This window comes from Emys orbicularis, chromosome 22 (assembly GCF_028017835.1).
Source record: "Emys orbicularis isolate rEmyOrb1 chromosome 22, rEmyOrb1.hap1, whole genome shotgun sequence".
Taxonomy (NCBI): domain Eukaryota; kingdom Metazoa; phylum Chordata; order Testudines; family Emydidae; genus Emys; species Emys orbicularis.
Window position 1 is genome coordinate 959,693 of NC_088704.1, and position 17,794 is coordinate 977,486.

Sequence of the window (17,794 nt, forward strand, 5' to 3'; positions counted from 1 at the left end):
TGGGAGAGAAAAATTACAAGGAATTTACAAATAATTGTCATATGATATGGCATTACATACAGATGCTATAATTAACCTGGTTTTAAAAAATTCCTAAAAATGAGACTATGAAGTCCTTTTAAACACAGATTCAGAATGCTGCCTGCCCCCGCAAAAAAAATGACATAATGAAATGCATGCTGTGTCATTTGAGGTAAAAATATGCAGAAAATCAGTGCTGAGGCAGACCATAGTCAACTTGATTTAATTCCCCTCATTTCTGTAATGCAGGACTCAAAGAAAGCCCAATGTTTAATAGTAATAGCATAGCTCTTAAATCAATTTAAGAGCCGTTACAGTACTAGATGTTTTTGAGGAATTTAGTTTTCCATCATCTCTTTCAGAGGAAGAGAATAAATTCTGCAATAATAATTTATCCCAAATATAAAAAGGATACAATTTATGATTATCCCCTCTCCACCCTCTGCCTTAAGAGATAAATGTATACATTTAAAGAAGAAAAAGGACAGGGGTTATGCTGCTAATTATATCAGCCTTTTCCTCCACCTTTCCTGCAGTCCCAAAGATCACCTTCTTTTATTCCAGGAGAAATAACTGTCACTCTTCCAAGTTCATATGTGCTTAGGCAATATATTACCTGTGGTATACAGTACTGGGGGCCCTGGGGCATTGGATACGGCATTGGCAGATGGTTAACCATCATGATGTGTTGGTTGGTTTGATAGACTGCAGTTGGTGTTTGCGCACCAGGACGGATAGAAGGGCTGCTGTTCTGGATGGCAGCTCTAGAAGGCTGTATTTGAGGCCGCTGAAAAAACTAGAGGGAAGCAAAAAACGAAAACAAAAAAAAGTCAAAAAGTTATTTTTTTCCTGAAAAGAAAATGAATTTGCAATATCAAATAATAGTAGAGAAAACCATACTGTAATTTTTTAAAAAAACCAAACACACTTTCAGAGTGTTGCCACCCGCTCAGAAAATTGCAGGACAGTTTCCATTAGTGTTTTAACAATGGCCATTTACACACAATCCTCAGTTTTACTAGGCACAAAGTGAGAAAGACAGACTAAGAGCAAACAGTTAAGTTTTAAACTATAATGGTGTAACTATTAATGTGTGTATAGTGAATTATATGCACCAGCTTTCAGACTAAAGGTCAGAGGAAAGGATTCTATGCAAAATGTACTTTATAGGGTGGAGTAGATTGAAAAAAATACCAACTTTATAAGTGATTTGATAAGGCAGTAAAAGATCAAGGAAACTGCACTGAAAAAATTCCAGAAAAGCTAAAATTCAGACTTTTATGGGGGTTGTAGGTCCCCCCATACTTATCCTCTTTACCCTATTGAAAGTTTGAAGGTCCTACATGTCCTGCATTCCTTTTTCAAAAAGGTGGCAACCCCTTTCTAAGTTGCACCAAACTTTTCCAGCACACTTGCATAAAGTAACCCACCACACAAGTGTAGCCCACACAGAAGCCCCAGGGAACAAAGCAACCTGATGATATGTGGCTCAGGTCTCAACTCTCTTTAAGACAAGCATCAGCATCCGGGATGTGGAAGCATTCAGGGCACTAGAAGCCCTCACTCCTACTACAGTCTTAATAATCTTGAAACTAAACAGGTAAGATATGCATCATACATTAATACATTCACTAATTTAATAATGAAATATGTGATAAAGAAACACTTATGCCATGCAGAGCCAGTAGTTAAAATTACCTGGATGGGTCTGAATCCTCCCTTCAATAACGAAGCAAGAAAGCAACAGGAAACAGAAAGAAAGCCAATGGAACAACTTACAGATCAATATGAAGGGATAGGATATAACATTAGTCCTAATGTAATAGTTTCAATAATCTTTCTATCCTGTTTTCTATATAACAGGGCAGGAAAGATACTGAGCTAGTATCAAGAAATCTTTTCCTGTCAGAATCCCAAGCATATTTCAAGCAGAAGTTTTCTAGAAAGTTTTACACTGAAGAATAAAAGTTAAAAAAATAAAAATTTGCAGCAAACAGAATACTGGAGAAGACTTTATGTGCAGCTTGTTCTTAATTTCAAACATTTTTCTCTTCCTCTCTTAGTTATATTGGTAGTCCAGAAATAGCACTATGCACTAAATAGATATAAACCTATGCTCAAATTCTAGATTTGGTCTCCAACTCTATACCAAGGCTAGAAGAATAAGAGATATGTGCTTCAAACTGCTGAGCAGAAAGTAACGTAGTCATATATCACTCTACAGCAACCACTGCTGATTGATCAGGTGCATTAAAGCAAGCAGTCAGCCCGTGGCAAGCTATACCATCAGTACAGGGAAGAAGAGAGGCAGATAATTATTGGGGAATGGAAGTCTGGGCTAAGCGAGGTTTGGAAAGGATGGGCCAATATATATGTTTCACTCTTAAGTCCACTGGAGAAGAGAGCAAGGCAGAAGGATCCTATGACGCACCTGTACTTGGAAACTGTGGCAGTGATAACAAAATAGTCATTCTGGTCATTCCTGAAGATTTTGAGACACCATGATAGCCCCCGTATTGAATGATTTCTCTCCAAAAATGTCAACACTTACTCCCTTTCTCTGAAGGCCAGATAAAATGAATATGAAGATGAAAGCAAAAATGTTATTACTAAGCCGTTAACCTGGATGAAGAATTGTATCATCAGTCACATCCTACAATGTGTTTTGAATCAGAAGAAAGCTCAATTGTTTGGGCAAAAAACAAAAACTCCCAAACTTCTGGGTTAGTGGAAACTAGGTGGTTGACTAGCCCTGGAGGACCAAGTGATCACTATCTGATATAGAAGATGTGGTAAGTTCATGCTGATCGTGGCTATGATTTCTATGATTTCCAGTATCCAGAGACACCAGAAAGAGAGAGTGAAAACAAATTTAGAGATTTGATATTCTTACTGACACAGCATCACAGATATAGGCTTGAAAAGGATCTTGCCAGGACTGCAATTATAAATCTCATTTTTCTTCCATCTTTGTGTTTTCCCCTTTTAACCTATGCAATCTCGAGCTAGCAAAGATGAGCAAGAACAGGCTTGTATGTAGGGTTCAAGGATGAAGGTTGTTTCTCTGTAGTTCTTCCTCTGGTGTCAGCCTTTGACTGCCTCTTGGCTGGCTTGCTGAGATGTAGTTACTTCTAGCCCACCAGTGATCCACAATGGAGCTCTCCTCATACAGAATCAGTGACCCTCTGTTTCTATATGTATTCAAGGTGAAAATAGATTGGATGGAGACTCAACTTTGGTCTGGTCTCTCATTATGTCGACTAGCCAGAGTTTCTCCACTGTCCAAATTAGTGTGACAGCTTGCTAGATCAATATCTACAGTCAATATCGTGTTCACAGCTGCCATAGAAAAAAATCAATATTATCTTCAAATTCAAAAAATAAAGACTGTGGTCCTTCAACATTGGAATTGAAGTATGTGAAGCCTGCCTTTCTCCTCCAACAAGGTCACTCCATTCTTAGGAGGAAACAAATTGGCTAGCAAATATGCAATATAGGCCACCAAAATAGCGAAGAAATGTATGGAAATGGAAATTACTGATTTGTGTATGGCTTTTTACCATCAATCAGTGTGTCTAAAAGAACAGGAGTACTTGTGGCACCTTAGAGACTAACAAATTTATTAGAGCATAAGCTTTCGTGGGCTACAGCCCACTTCTTCGGATGCATATAGAATGGAACATATATTGAGGAGATATATATACACACATTCAGAGAGCGTGAACAGGTGGGAGTTGGCTTACCAACTCTGAGAGGCCAATTAAGTAAGTGAAAAAAAACTTTTGAAGTGATAATCAAGATAGCCCAGTACAGACAGTTTGATAAGAAGTGTGAGAATACTTACAAGGGGAGATAGATTCAATGTTTGTAATGGCTCAGCCATTCCCAGTCCTTATTCAATCCTAAATTGATTGTATCTAGTTTGCATATCAATTCCAGCTCAGCAGTCTCTCGTTGGAGCCTGTTTTTGAAGTTTTTCTGTTGTAAGATAAATTGTAAGATCTTACAACCGAAAAACTTCAAAAACAGACTCCAACGAGAGACTGCTGAGATATCTTGATTATCACTTCAAACGTTTTTTTTCACTTAATTGGCCTCTCAGAGTTGGTAAGACAACTCCCACCTGTTCATGCTCTCTGTATGTGTGTATATATATCTCCTCAATATATGTTCCATTCTATATGCATCCAAAGAAGAGGGCTGTAGCCCACGAAAGCTTATGCTCTAATAAATTTGTTGGTCTCTAAGGTGCCACAAGTACTCCTGTTCTTTTTGTGGATACAGACTAACACGGCTGCTACTCTGAAACCTGTGTCTAAAAGACCATCTGAAGCTGTCTGTAAAGTCACAGGAATGCAATTCTAAAACAATTCTACTTCTTGAGAAACAAACTGGCTCCTCTTTCTGCGGTCACCGGTGGAATGAAAGTGCCCTTAGAACCAAAACATAGTGCCTTCCAAAACACATGGCATGCTTAGCAAGCTTGAGGCCTTATATTAAACTGTTACATAGCTATCTATCCTTGACAGGTTTCAGAGTAGCAGCCGTGTTAGTCTGTATCCGCAAAAATAACAGGAGTACTTGTGGCACCTTAGAGACTAACAAATTTATTAGAGCATAAGCTTTCGTGGGCTACAACCCACTTCTTCGGATGCATATAGAGTGAAACATATATTGAGGAGATATATATACACACATACAGAGAGCATGAACAGGTGGGAGTTGTCTTACCAAGTCTGAGAGGCCAATTAAGTAAGAGAAAAAAAACTTTTGAAGTGATAATCAAGATAGCCCAGTACAGACAGTTTGATAAGAAGCAAGTGTGAGAATACTTACAAGGGGAGATAGATTCAATGTTTGTAATGGCTCAGCCATTCCCAATCCCTATTTAGCCCTGAGCTGATTGTGTCTAGTTTGCATATCAATTCCAGCTCAGCAGTCTCTCGTTGGAGTCTGTTTTTGAAGTTTTTCTGTTTTAAGATAGCCACCCGCAGGTCTGTCAAAGAATGGCCAGACAGGTTAAAGTGTTCTCCCACTGGTTTTTGAGTATTATGATTCCTGATGTCAGATTTGTGTCCATTAATTCTTTTGCGTAGAGACTGTCCGGTTTGGCCAATGTACATGGCAGAGGGGCATTGCTGGCACATGATGGCATATATCACATTGGTAGATGTGCAGGTGAACGAGCCCCTGATGGTATGGCTGATGTGATTAGGCCCTATGATGGTGTCACCTGAATAGATATGTGGACAGAGTTGGCATCGGGCTTTGTTGTTATGATTCTGACATCAGGAATCATAATACTCAAAAACCAGTGGGAGAACACTTTAACCTGTCTGGCCATTCTTTGACAGACCTGCGGGTGGCTATCTTAAAACAGAAAAACTTCAAAAACAGACTCCAAGGAGAGACTGCTGAGCTGGAATTGATATGCAAACTAGACACAATCAACTCAGGGCTAAATAGGGATTGGGAATGGCTGAGCCATTACAAACATTGAATCTATCTCTCCTTGTAAGTATTCTCACACTTGCTTCTTATCAAACTGTCTGTACTGGGCTATCTTGATTATCACTTCAAAAGTTTTTTTTCTCTTACTTAATTGGCCTCTCAGACTTGGTAAGACAACTCCCACCTGTTCATGCTCTCTGTATGTGTGTATATATATCTCAATATATGTTTCACTCTATATGCATCCGAAGAAGTGGGTTGTAGCCCACGAAAGCTTATGCTCTAATAAATTTGTTAGTCTCTAAGGTGCCACAAGTACTCCTGTTATTTTTATCTATCCTTGCAGTTCAATGTGAACCCATAGTGAGGAGATCGCTTAGCTTTAAGAAATAATACTGCATATGTCATAGCAAAAGTTGCTGATTGCTCTCCTTCTCCCAAGAATTATAACTGGCTAAGGCACAATGATTTTATTACTTCTAAAAAGACAGACACTGGGAAATCAATGAGTTACACTTCTGTCAACTAATGTGAGAGGAGAATACCACCCATTGTTTAGATAATAGGTTATCAACCCAGTGGTGCAGAAGAACCAAAACTTTGGGGGGGGGCAATGGGGGAGGAGTTGTGACGCAAATTTGAGTGAGATGATTTGCAAACATGAGTGCCGGGTCGCAATGCCATACTAACATGTGGGTCAGTGTTAGCAGACCTCCCCAAAAAAGTGAGTCTCTTCGGCCTGGTCTACACTAGGAGGTTATGTCGAATTTAGCAGCGTTAAATCGAATTAACCCTGCACCCGTCCACACCACGAAGCTATTTAGTTCGACATAGATTTCTGTACTCCTCCCCGACGAGGGGAGTAGCGCTAAATTCGACATGGCCATGTCGAATTTGGGTAGGTGTGGATAGAATTCGACGCTAATAGCTCCGGGAGCTATCCCACAGTGCACCACTCTGTTGACGCTCTGGACAGCAGTCCGAGCTCGGATGCTCTGACCAGCCACACAGGAAATGCCCCGGGAAAATTTGAATTCCTTTTCCTGTCTGGCCAGTTTGAATCTCACTTCCTGTTTGGACATCATGGCGAGCTCAGCAGCACTGGCAACGATGCAGAGCTCTCCAGCAGAGGTGACCATGCAATCGCAGAATAGAAAGACAGCCCCAGCATGGACTGATCGGGAAGTCTTGGATCTGATCGCTGTGTGGGGCGATGAGTCGGAGCTGTGATCGAAAAAACGGAATGCGAAGATCTACGAGAAGATCTCCAAAGCCATGACGGAGAGAGGATACAGCCGGGATGCAACGCAGTGTCGCGTGAAAATCAAGGACCTGAGACAAGGCTACCAGAAGACCAAAGCGGCAAACGGATGCTCCGGATCCCAGCCCCAGACATGCCGTTTCTACGAGGCACTGCATTGCATTCTAGGTGCGGCCGCCACCACTACCCCACCACTGACTGTGGACTCTGACGATGGGGTATTGTCGACGGCCGCTTCCTCGGAGATGTTCGCAGACGGGGAAGATGAGGAAGGAGATGAGGAGGACGAGGCAGTCGACAGCGTTTACAACGCTGATTTCCCCGACAGCCAGGATCTCTTCATCACCCTCACGGAGATCCCCTACCAACCCTCCCAAGGCGTTAACCGTGACCCTGAATCAGGGGAAGGATCAGTCGGTAAGTGTTTTAAACATGTAAACATTTATTTTGAACAGAACAGGAATGGAATATTAACAATGGGTTTTTCATGATTACTTTGCCCTAGGCGCTTAACTTTTTAGTCCTTGCCAGTGCAACTACTGCAAAAGTATCTCAAAATGTCCGGTTTTGCATGATTAGTTTGCCCTAGGCACTTCAGTTTTTAGTCCTTGCCAGTGCAGCTACTGGAAAATTCTGTCAATATCATAGAATCATAGAATCATAGAATATCAGGGTTGGAAGGGACCTCAGGAGGTCATCTAGTTCAACCCCCTGCTCAAAGCAGGACCAATTCCCAACAATATGTCCGGAGATAGAGCAGAAATCCTCCTGGGACATCTCCACGAAGATCTCCTGGAGGTAATTTGAAAGCCTTTGCATTAGGTTCCTGGGGAGAGCGGCCTTATTGTGTCCTCCATGGTAGGAAACTTTTCCGCGCCAGGCTAGCAGCAAGTACTCCGGGATCAGTGCCTCGCACAGCATGGCCGCATACGGCCCTGGTTTTTGCTGGCATTCACGCAGCATGCGGGCTTTCTCAGTGTCCGAAATCCTCATCAGAGTGATATCACTCATGGTGACCTGCTTTAAATTAGGGGAATGTTAGTATTGGGACTGATTGCCTGTTCCTTTACATAACTGTAACCGGCGGTTTACAGCCACGCGGTGGAGGCGGGACAGGGGCAGCATACAGGGATCTTTCCCAGGGACAGCCGCGAGGGGGGTGGGACAGGGGCAGAGTTCATGCTGGCCGGATTGCTGGCAGCAGGAACTGGCCAACGCTAGGGGCATTGCTTTGAACGTGAAAGGAGGGCACTGCTATAAATTAAGCTTTCAGCAGCCAAAAGTCTACGGCTTACCATGTCCGCCTGCTACCCGAATTCCGCTGTCCTGCCCAGCTTGTGTGATCTGTACTCCAAGACCCCAGGCACTGAATGGGAAGGCCGAAAATTCGACCTTGTCCTGAGTGCACATGTGATAGGTGCTGTGCATGGTCTTGTTCAAAGAGAAAGACTATGTTCATTGTTCACAAAAATGTATCTTTGTGAGGAATTCACTCCCTTTTTCCCATCCCACAGCTGCGAGTGTCTCCCGACCTACCCCGGCATCCCCCTCCCAGAGGCTGGCGCAGATTAGGCGCCGCAAGAGAAGGACACGGGACGAGATGTTCCCCGAACTTATGGGCTGCTCCCGAGCCGAGGCGGCACAGCAGACCCAGTGGAGGGAGAACATGTCGCAATACCAGCAATCACACAGCGAACGGGAGGACAGGTGGTGGCAGGAAGACCAGTAGGCGACTCAAACGCTGCTTGGACTAATGAGGGAGCAAACGGACACGCTCCGGCGCCTTGTAGATGTTCTGCAGGACCGGAGGCAGGAGGACAGAGCCCCGCTGCAGTCTATCTCTAACTGCCCTCCCCCGCCACAAAGTCCCATCCCCCCCCTCACCCAAAGTCCCAAGAAGGAGTGGCGGCAGGGGCCGTGAAAACAGTCACTCCACCCCTGCAGACTGCTCAAGTACCAGACGGCTCTCATTCCCCAAGTTTTGATAAGTCCTTTCCTTCACTCCAAAAGCACCTCACCCAAGCCCCCGTCCCAGTGTCATCCCCTGTCTAGTTGTTAATAAAAAACACGTTTCTGTTAATTACTGTTTCCGTCATGTTCTTTTAGAGGACAGTGTGTTTGAAGGGGGGAAAGGGGGTTGGTAATTGGAGAGGACAGTCACCTTTACCAGGGTACAGACACGGGGGCAGGTTCAGCAGCAGGTCACACACACATTGCAGTCACTAGGCACCCTGGTCAGTCTGGGAGGTGGTTTTCATGTTCTGTGTGGGGGGGCTATGTGAGTTTGTGGCGGGGGAGGGCAGTTACAGATCTTATGCAGCGGTCCTTAGCCTGGATGACAGAGCCACGCAGCAGGGGATCTGTAACCGTCCTCCCCCGCCACAAAGTCACATAACCCCCACACACAGAGTCCCGAAAAGGAGGGGTGGCAGGCTCCGTTGAAACAACCAGTCCACCACTGCGGACCGCTCTAGGAGCAGGAGCCTGTCATTCCTCGAGTTTAGAAGGGTCCTTTCCATCACTACACCCGCTCCCCACCACAGTCTGCGTCCCAGTTTCAACCCTTTTCCACGAAACCCTTAATGAACAAAGTTCCATTTATTTTATTTTTAAAGGTGTGTTGGAAGGGGGGAAACGGGGTGAAGGGGGTATGTAACTGAAAAGGATAGTCAACATTAACTGGGTAAATAGTCACAGGTTACCCAGCTCACTGTGGAACCTAGCTTTCAAAGCCTCCCGGATGCACAGCGCGTCCCGGCTGTCTGGCTGGGCGTAATCAGCAGCCAGGCGATGTGCCTCAACCTCCCACCCCGCCATAAACGTCTCCCCCTTGCTCTCACAGAGATTGTGGAGCACACAGCAAGCTACAATAACAATGGGGATATTGGTTTCGCTGAGATCAGAGCGAGTCAGTAAGCTTCTCCATCTCCCCTTGAGACGGCCAAAAGCACACTCCACCACCAGTCTGCACTTGCTCAGCCGGTAGTTGAAGAGTTCTTTTTCACTGTCCGGGGCACCTGTATAGGGCTTCATGAGCCGGGGCATTAGCAGGTAGGCTGGGTCCCCGAGGATCACTATAGGCATCTCCTCATCCCCAATAGTTATTTTGTGGTCCGGGAAGTAAATACCTTCCTGCAGCCGTCTAAACAGACCAGAGTTCCTGAAAACACGAGTGTCATGAACCTTGCCTGGCCATCCGACGTTGATGTTGGTAAAACGTCCCCTATGGTCCACCAGTGCTTGCAGCACCATTGAAAAGTAGCCCTTTCTGTTAATGTACTGGCTGGCCTGGTGCTCCGGTCCCAGGATAGGGATGTGAGTTCCATCTATAGCCCCACCGCAGTTTGGGAATCCCATTGCGGCGAAGCCATCTATGATGACCTGCACGTTTCCCAGGGTCACTACCTTTGAGAGCAGTAGCTCAACGATTGCGTTGGCTACTTGCATCACAGCAACCCCCACGGTAGATTTGCCCACGCCAAAGTGGTTCGCGACTGACCGGTAGCTGTCTGGCGTTGCAAGCTTCCAGAGGGCTATGGCCACTCGCTTCTGGACAGTCAGGGCTGCTCGCATCCGGGTGTTCTTGCGCTTCAGGGCAGGGGACAGCAGCTCACAAAGTTCAAGGAAAGTTCCCTTACGCATGCGAAAGTTTCGCAGCCACTGTGATTCATCCCAGACCTGCAGCACTATGCGGTCCCACCAGTCCATGCTTGTTTCCCGGGCCCAGAATCGCCGTTCCACAGCATCAACATGACCCATTGCCACCATGATATCCACGGCGCGGGGTCCCGTGCTTTGCGAGAAGTCTGTGCCACTCTCAGACTTAATGTCCTCACCGCGCTGCCGTAGCCTCCTCGCCCGATTTCTCAGCATCTGCCTCTGAAAAAGGTGGATGATAAGGTGCGAGGTGTTGACAACGGCCATAACTGCAGCGATGGTCGCAGTGGGCTCCATGCTCGCAGTGCTGTGGCGTCCGCGCTGTCACTCACCAGAAAAGTGCGCGAACTGATTGCCCGCCGGCGCTTTCAGGGAGGGAGGGCGGGAGTGATGGTTGAATGACGACAGTTACCCAAAACCACCCTCGACACATTTTTTCCCCAGCAGGCATTGGGGGCTCGACCCAGAATTCCAATGGGCAGCGGGGACTGCGGGAACTGTGGGATAGCTGCCCACAGTGCACCGCTTCCAATGTCGACGCTTGCCCCGTTAGTGTGGACTCACAAAGTCGAATTACTGTTCTTAGTGTGGATACACACGTTCAACTTTGTAATATCGGTTCCACTAATTCGATTTAAGTAAAATCAAACTACTCTCGTAGTAAGAAGAACAGGAGTACTTGTGGCACTCTCATAGTGTAGACATACCCTAAGAGGGGTTTTACATGAGAGCAGGGAGAGTATCCTTCTCGTTATTGTAAAACAGGGTAGGGGAGAATCAAGTTAAAAAAAAAAAGTCAATCCAAAGGGAGACGTCTCTAGCAAAATTTACTTCATTATTTTTAGATACAGCAAACCCTTCCAAATGAAAAAAACTAAGGCCTTAATTCTAGAAAAAAGCAGAAATCCACCGAAGCATGAGAGTACATCTAATCTGTATATAGGTTCAGGCATTCAAAACAAGCCCTAGCTGCCAAAACATTTATTCCCTATCCTCTCCCCTTCCCCTCCAAAGGTAAGCTGCCAATATCTAAACCTACTCCTGGAGGGTGGTATTTTGCATTCTGTTTTTCTAACAATTTAATGTCACAAGTTTATATGCAAACGCAATGCTAACAATGCCTTCCTTGAAAAGAGGAAATTCAGAATTAAAGTTGAAACTGTCCACAGTTCATTCCCCTGTATGCAAGTGTTACCTTGGAGCACGTGCATTACAGAGTCAGGACCAGCATTTAGGGTAAGGAGTTCCATGATGTGGTTATTGTTAGAAATTCTCAACACCAGCAACTATTCCTGATAAAGAGAGGGAGGGATTTGTGGGAGAGGTTAAGACTGGGGGTTTGTCTTCACATACAGCATTGCAGCAGCACAGCTGCACCACTGTAGCACTTTAATGAAGATGCTACTGCACCCAAGGAAGAGCTTCTCCCGTCAGTGTAGTTAATCCACCTCTTATAGATTCATAGATTCTAGGACTGGAAGGGACCTCGAGAGGTCATCGAGTCCAGACCCCTGCCCTCATGGCAGGGCCAAATACTGTCTAGACCATCCCTGATAGACATTTATCTAACCTACTCTTAAATATCTCCAGAGATGGAGATTCCACAACCTCCCTAGGCAATTTATTCCAGTGTTTAACCACCCTGACAGTTAGGAACTTTTTCCTAATGTCCAACCTAGACCTCCCTTGCTGCAGTTTAAGCCCACTGCTTCTTGTTCTATCCTTAGAGGCTAAGGTGAACAAGTTTTCTCCCTCCTCCTTATGACACCCTTTTAGATACCTGAAAACTGCTAGCATGTCCCCTCTCAGTCTTCTCTTTTCCAAACTAAACAAACCCAATTCTTTCAGCCTTCCTTCATAGGTCATGTTCTCAAGACCTTTAATCATTCTTGTTGCTCTTCTCTGGACCCTTTCCAATTTCTCCACATCTTTCTTGAAATGCGGTGCCCAGAACATAAGAACATAAGAACATAAGAAAGGCCGTACTGGGTCAGACCAAAGGTCCATCTAGCCCAGTATCTGTCTACCGACAGTGGCCAATGCCAGGTGCCCCAGAGGGAGTGAACCTTACAGGCAATGATCAAGTGATCTCTCTCCTGCCATCCATCTCCATCCTCTGACGAACAGAGGCTAGGGACACCATTCTTACCCATCCTGGCTAATAGCCATTTATGGACTTAGCCACCATGAATTTATCCAGTCCCCTTTTAAACATTGTTATAGTCCTAGCCTTCACAACCTCCTCAGGTAAGGAGTTCCACAAGTTGACTGTGCGCTGCGTGAAGAAGAACTTCCTTTTATTTGTTTTAAACCTGCTGCCTATTAATTTCTTTTGGTGACCCCTAGTTCTTGTATTATGGGAATAAGTAAATAACTTTTCCTTATCCACTTTCTCAACATCACTCATGATTTTATATACCTCTATCATGTCCCCCCTTAGTCTTCTCTTTTCCAAACTGAAGAGTCCTAGCCTCTTTAATCTTTCCTCATATGGGACCCTCTCTAAACCCTTAATCATTTTAGTTGCTCTTTTCTGAACCTTTTCTAGTGCTAGAATATCTTTTTTGAGGTGAGGAGACCACATCTGTACACAGTATTCGAGATGTGGGCGTACCATGGATTTATATAAGGGCAATAATATATTCTCAGTCTTATTCTCTATCCCCTTTTTAATGATTCCTAACATCCTGTTTGCTTTTTTGACCGCCTCTGCACACTGCGTGGACATCTTTAGAGAACTATCCACGATGACGCCAAGATCTTTTTCCTGACTCGTTGTAGCTAAATTAGCCCCCATCATGTTGTATGTATAGTTGGGGTTATTTTTTCCAATGTGCATTACTTTACATTTATCCACATTAAATTTCATTTGCCATTTTGTTGTCCAATCACTTAGTTTTGTGAGATCTTTTTGAAGTTCTTCACAATCTGCTTTGGTCTTAACTATCTTGAGTAGTTTAGTATCATCTGCAAACTTTGCCACCTCACTGTTTACCCCTTTCTCCAGATCATTTATGAATAAATTGAATAGGATAGGTCCTAGGACTGACCCTTGGGGAACACCACTAGTTACCCCTCTCCATTTTGAGAATTTACCATTAATTCCTACCCTTTGTTCCCTGTCCTTTAACCAGTTCTCAATCCATGAAAGGACCTTCCCTTTTATCCCATGACAGCTTAATTTACGTAAGAGCCTTTGGTGAGGGACCTTGTCAAAGGCTTTCTGGAAATCTAAGTACACTATGTCCACCGGATCCCCCTTGTCCACATGTTTGTTGACCCCTTCAAAGAATTCTAATAGATTAGTAAGACACGATTTCCCTTTACAGAAACCATGTTGACTATTGCTCAAGAGTTTATGTTTTTCTATGTGTCTGACAATTTTGTTCTTTACTATTGTTTCAACTAATTTGCCCGGTACCGACGTTAGACTTACCGGTCTGTAATTGCCGGGATCACCCCTAGAGCCCTTTTTAAATATTGGCGTTACATTAGCTAACTTCCAGTCATTGGGTACCGAAGCCGATTTAAAGGACAGGTTACAAACCTTAGTTAATAGTTCCGCAACTTCACATTTGAGTTCTTTCAGAACTCTTGGGTGAATGCCATCTGGTCCCGGTGACTTGTTAATGTTGAGTTTAACAATTAATTCCAAAACCTCCTCTAGTGATACTTCAATCTGTGTCAGTTCCTCAGATTTGTCACCTACAAAAGCCAGCTCAGGTTTGGGAATCTCCCTAACATCCTCAGCCGTGAAGACTGAAGCAAAGAATCCATTTAGTTTCTCCGCAATGACTTTATCATCTTTAAGCGCTCCTTTTGTATTTTCATCGTCAAGGGGCCCCACTGGTTGTTTAGCAGGCTTCCTGCTTCTGATGTACTTAAAAAACATTTTGTTATTACCTTTGGAGTTTTTGGCTAGCCGTTCTTCAAACTCCTCTTTGGCTTTTCTTATTACACTCTTGCACTTAAGTTGGCAGTGTTTGTGCTCCTTTCTATTTGCCTCACTAGGATTTGACTTCCACTTTTTAAAGGAAGTCTTTTTATCTGGAACTGGACACAATACTCCAGCTGAGGCCTAACCAGAGCAGAGAAGAGCGGAAGAATGATTTCTCATGTCTTGCTCACAACACACCTGTTAATACATCCCAGAATCATGTTTGCTTTTTTTGCAACAGCATCACACTGTTGACTCATATTTAGCTTGTGGTCCACTATAACCCCTAGATCCCTTTCTGCCGTACTCCTTCCTAGACAGTCTCTTCCCATTCTGTATGTGTGAAACTGATTTTTTCTTCCTAAGTGGAGCACTTTGCATTTGTCTTTGTTAAACTTCATCCTGTTTAACTCAGACCATTTCTCCAATTTGTCCAGATCATTTTGAATTATGACCCTGTCCTCCAAAGCAGTTGCAATCCCTCCCAGTTTGGTATCATCCGCAAACTTAATAAGCGTACTTTCTATGCCAATATCTAAGTTGTTAATGAAGATATTGAACAGAGCCGGACCCAAAACAGACCCCTGCGGAACCCCACTCATTATGCCTTTCCAGCAGGATTGGGAACCATTAATAACTACTCTCTGAGTACGGTTATCCAGCCAGTTATGCACCCACCTTATAGTAGCCCCATCTAAATTGTATTTGCCTAGTTTATCGATAAGAATATCATGCAAGACCGTATCAAATGCCTTACTAAAGTCTAGGTATACCACATCCACTGCTTCTCCCTTATCCACAAGACTCGTTATCCTATCAAAGAAAGCTATCAGATTGGTTTGACATGATTTGTTCTTTACAAATCCATGCTGGCTGTTCCCTATCACCTTACCACCTTCCAAGTGTTTGCAGATGATTTCCTTAATTACTGGCACAGAAGTTAAACTAACTGGTCTGTAGTTTCCTGGGTTGTTTTTATTTCCCTTTTTATAGATGGGCACTATATTTGCCCTTTTCCAGTCTTCTGGAATCTCTCCCGTCTCCCATGATTTTCCAAAGATAATAGCTAGAGGCTCAGATACCTCCTCTATTAGCTCCTTGAGTATTCTAGGATGCATTTCATCAGGCCCTGGTGACTTGCAGGCATCTAACTTTTCTAAGTGATTTTTAACTTGTTCTTTTTTTATTTTATCTGCTAAACCTACCCCCTTCCCATTAGCATTCACTATGTTAGGCATTCCTTCAGACTTCTCGGTGAAGACCGAAACAAAGAAGTCATTAAGCATCTCTGCCATTTCCAAGTTTCCTGTTACTGTTTCTCCCTCTTCACTAAGCAGTGGGCCTACCCTGTCTTTGGTCTTCCTCTTGCTTCTAATGTATTGATAAAAAGTCTTCTTGTTTCCCTTTATTCCCGTAGCTAGTTTGAGCTCATTTTGTGCCTTTGTGCCTTTGCCTTTCTAATCTTGCCCCTGCATTCCTGTGTTGATTGCCTATGTTCATCCTTTGTAATCTGTCCTAGTTTCCATTTTTTATATGACTCCCTATTTTTTAGATCATGCAAGATCTCGTGGTTAAGCCAAGGTGGTCTTTTGCCACATTTTCTATCTTTCCTAACCAGCGGAATAGCTTGCTTTTGGGCCCTTAATAGTGTCCCTTTGAAAAACTGCCAACTCTCCTCAGTTGTTTTTCCCCTCAGTCTTCAAGAGGCAGTAGCTACATTGACAAGAGAAACTCTGCCATCGACATAACGCTGTCTACACTGGGGTTAGGTCGGTATAACTACATCACTCAGGGGTGTGGATTTTTCACACCCCTGAGCGATGTAGTTATACCGATATAAGTTTGTAGTATAAACCTGGCCTAAGTACTGCAAGTCCTAAGCTAATCACTGTGAACTAAATGCCACAATGTATCTTATACAAAATTAGAAAACTGCTATGTCTAACATGACAAACATTTTGTCTCAAACCAACTGTTTTTACTCCACAACCTCACTTTCTTTACAAAGTGAAAATGAACCTTTAATCACTGCCTCATTGTTAGTTCTGTATTAATTTTCTTCTTTCAATTAAAAACCTTTTTCTTCAAGCATATGAAAACAAAGACACATAACAGTTCCATATACAGGGCATCTGTAAATGAAGAATTCTGGTTTCTTCTGCAAAAATCTGTATTTTGCATCAGAAGTTAAAGATGGAATGAGACCTTTAGGTATGTGGCAGGATGGACTAGGTCCGGAGGCCCCCTGCTGGAGGTCTCATGGCCCTGCATCACCCTGCCCCAGAATAAAGCAGAGAGAAGTCCTCCAGACAGCCTAGAGTGGCTGCAGAGGAGCGGCCAATCAGAGGGGCTGATGGAGTGAAGCCTGGGTGACTGGCTGGCTGAAAGAGCAGCAATAGCGTGGACAGCTCACTGCAGGCAGGACTGAAGCCCAGACTGCTGAAGACGGGGCACCTGGCTGGTGGGAAGAGCAGCAGGACCAACGGAAGGTCAGTGCGGGCAGGCTGAAGCCCAGGGGGACTGAGCAAAGAACCTGGCCAGGCCAGCAAGGGTAATGAGATGGGCCCCGCTGGTCTGATTGAAGACTAAGCCTAGGGAGGCCTGCTGAAACACCACCAGCTGCGGGTACTGAGATGGGCCACAGATCGGTGGTTGAAGAAGGCAGAGCCTCTGGGAAGAGGCCTAAGAGCTACGGCCCCATACCAAGGCCGTGATAAGAACTCGGGACTGTATACTCCGGAAGGGGGGACAGTGAATGTGTCTCGGCCGCAGGGCTGAGTCGCTGAAGACCCACTGAGAGAACCATCAGCCGGGTGATGCGCAGGAGAGGCGGGTGCCACCCCGATATAAGAACTAAAACTAAAAGCAGGTTCACACTCAACCAACCAAAGAGGACTGCCCATGAGAGGCGGGTGCCGCCTCGCTGAAAAGACTAATTGCAGGTATATTGGGCAGAGAAAAGGGGGCACTCATGAGAGATGGGTGCTGACCCTGTTACAAGGTCTCATCTACAGTATGCTCTTTAGCACACTGGCCTAGCTGAACACCCCCTTGTTTATGTGTTGGCGTATTGCAGTGCACGAGATAAACTCTATGCGTTCTAAATCGTTAAGAACTCTGAAAGGAGAGGGGAAGAGCTTGCTTTGCCATATGCAAAAGACATGCTTCTAAATGGAACCATCATTTTCACTGAAAAGCCTGTGAAGCACACCTCATATGACTGAAAAATAAAGGAAGTCTCTCTAGCATGAGTACTGCAAACAAGCTACATTTATTTTAAACATAATAAACATTAGCCATTTGTCTACATATTTCCAGGTCAATTAAAGGTAGTAATTGTTACAGATCCATTAGCAGACATGGCCCTGCAAAAGGCTGAAAAAAGTAACAATGGAAACACAAGGACAAAGCAACAAATTGTCAAGATTACAATCAAATCAGACTGGTACATTAAGGCTGTTTTCGTG

The 17,794-nt window shown here is 44.3% G+C and overlaps 1 protein-coding gene across 3 annotated transcripts in view; it reads right to left on the reverse strand.

Moving 5' to 3' along the window:
- EIF4G3 (eukaryotic translation initiation factor 4 gamma 3) overlaps positions 1-17,794 on the reverse strand; it is a 437,959-nt gene that overhangs the window by 191,741 nt on the left and 228,424 nt on the right. For 2 of the 3 annotated variants that reach the window (XM_065421390.1, XM_065421391.1), the window contains one exon: positions 638-817. In XM_065421390.1, coding sequence (XP_065277462.1) covers positions 638-817 — 180 coding nt within the window. Of the gene's footprint in view, positions 1-637; positions 818-1,719; positions 1,741-17,794 lie in introns of all 3 variants that reach the window. The other variant, XM_065421392.1, reaches the window with a different exon arrangement.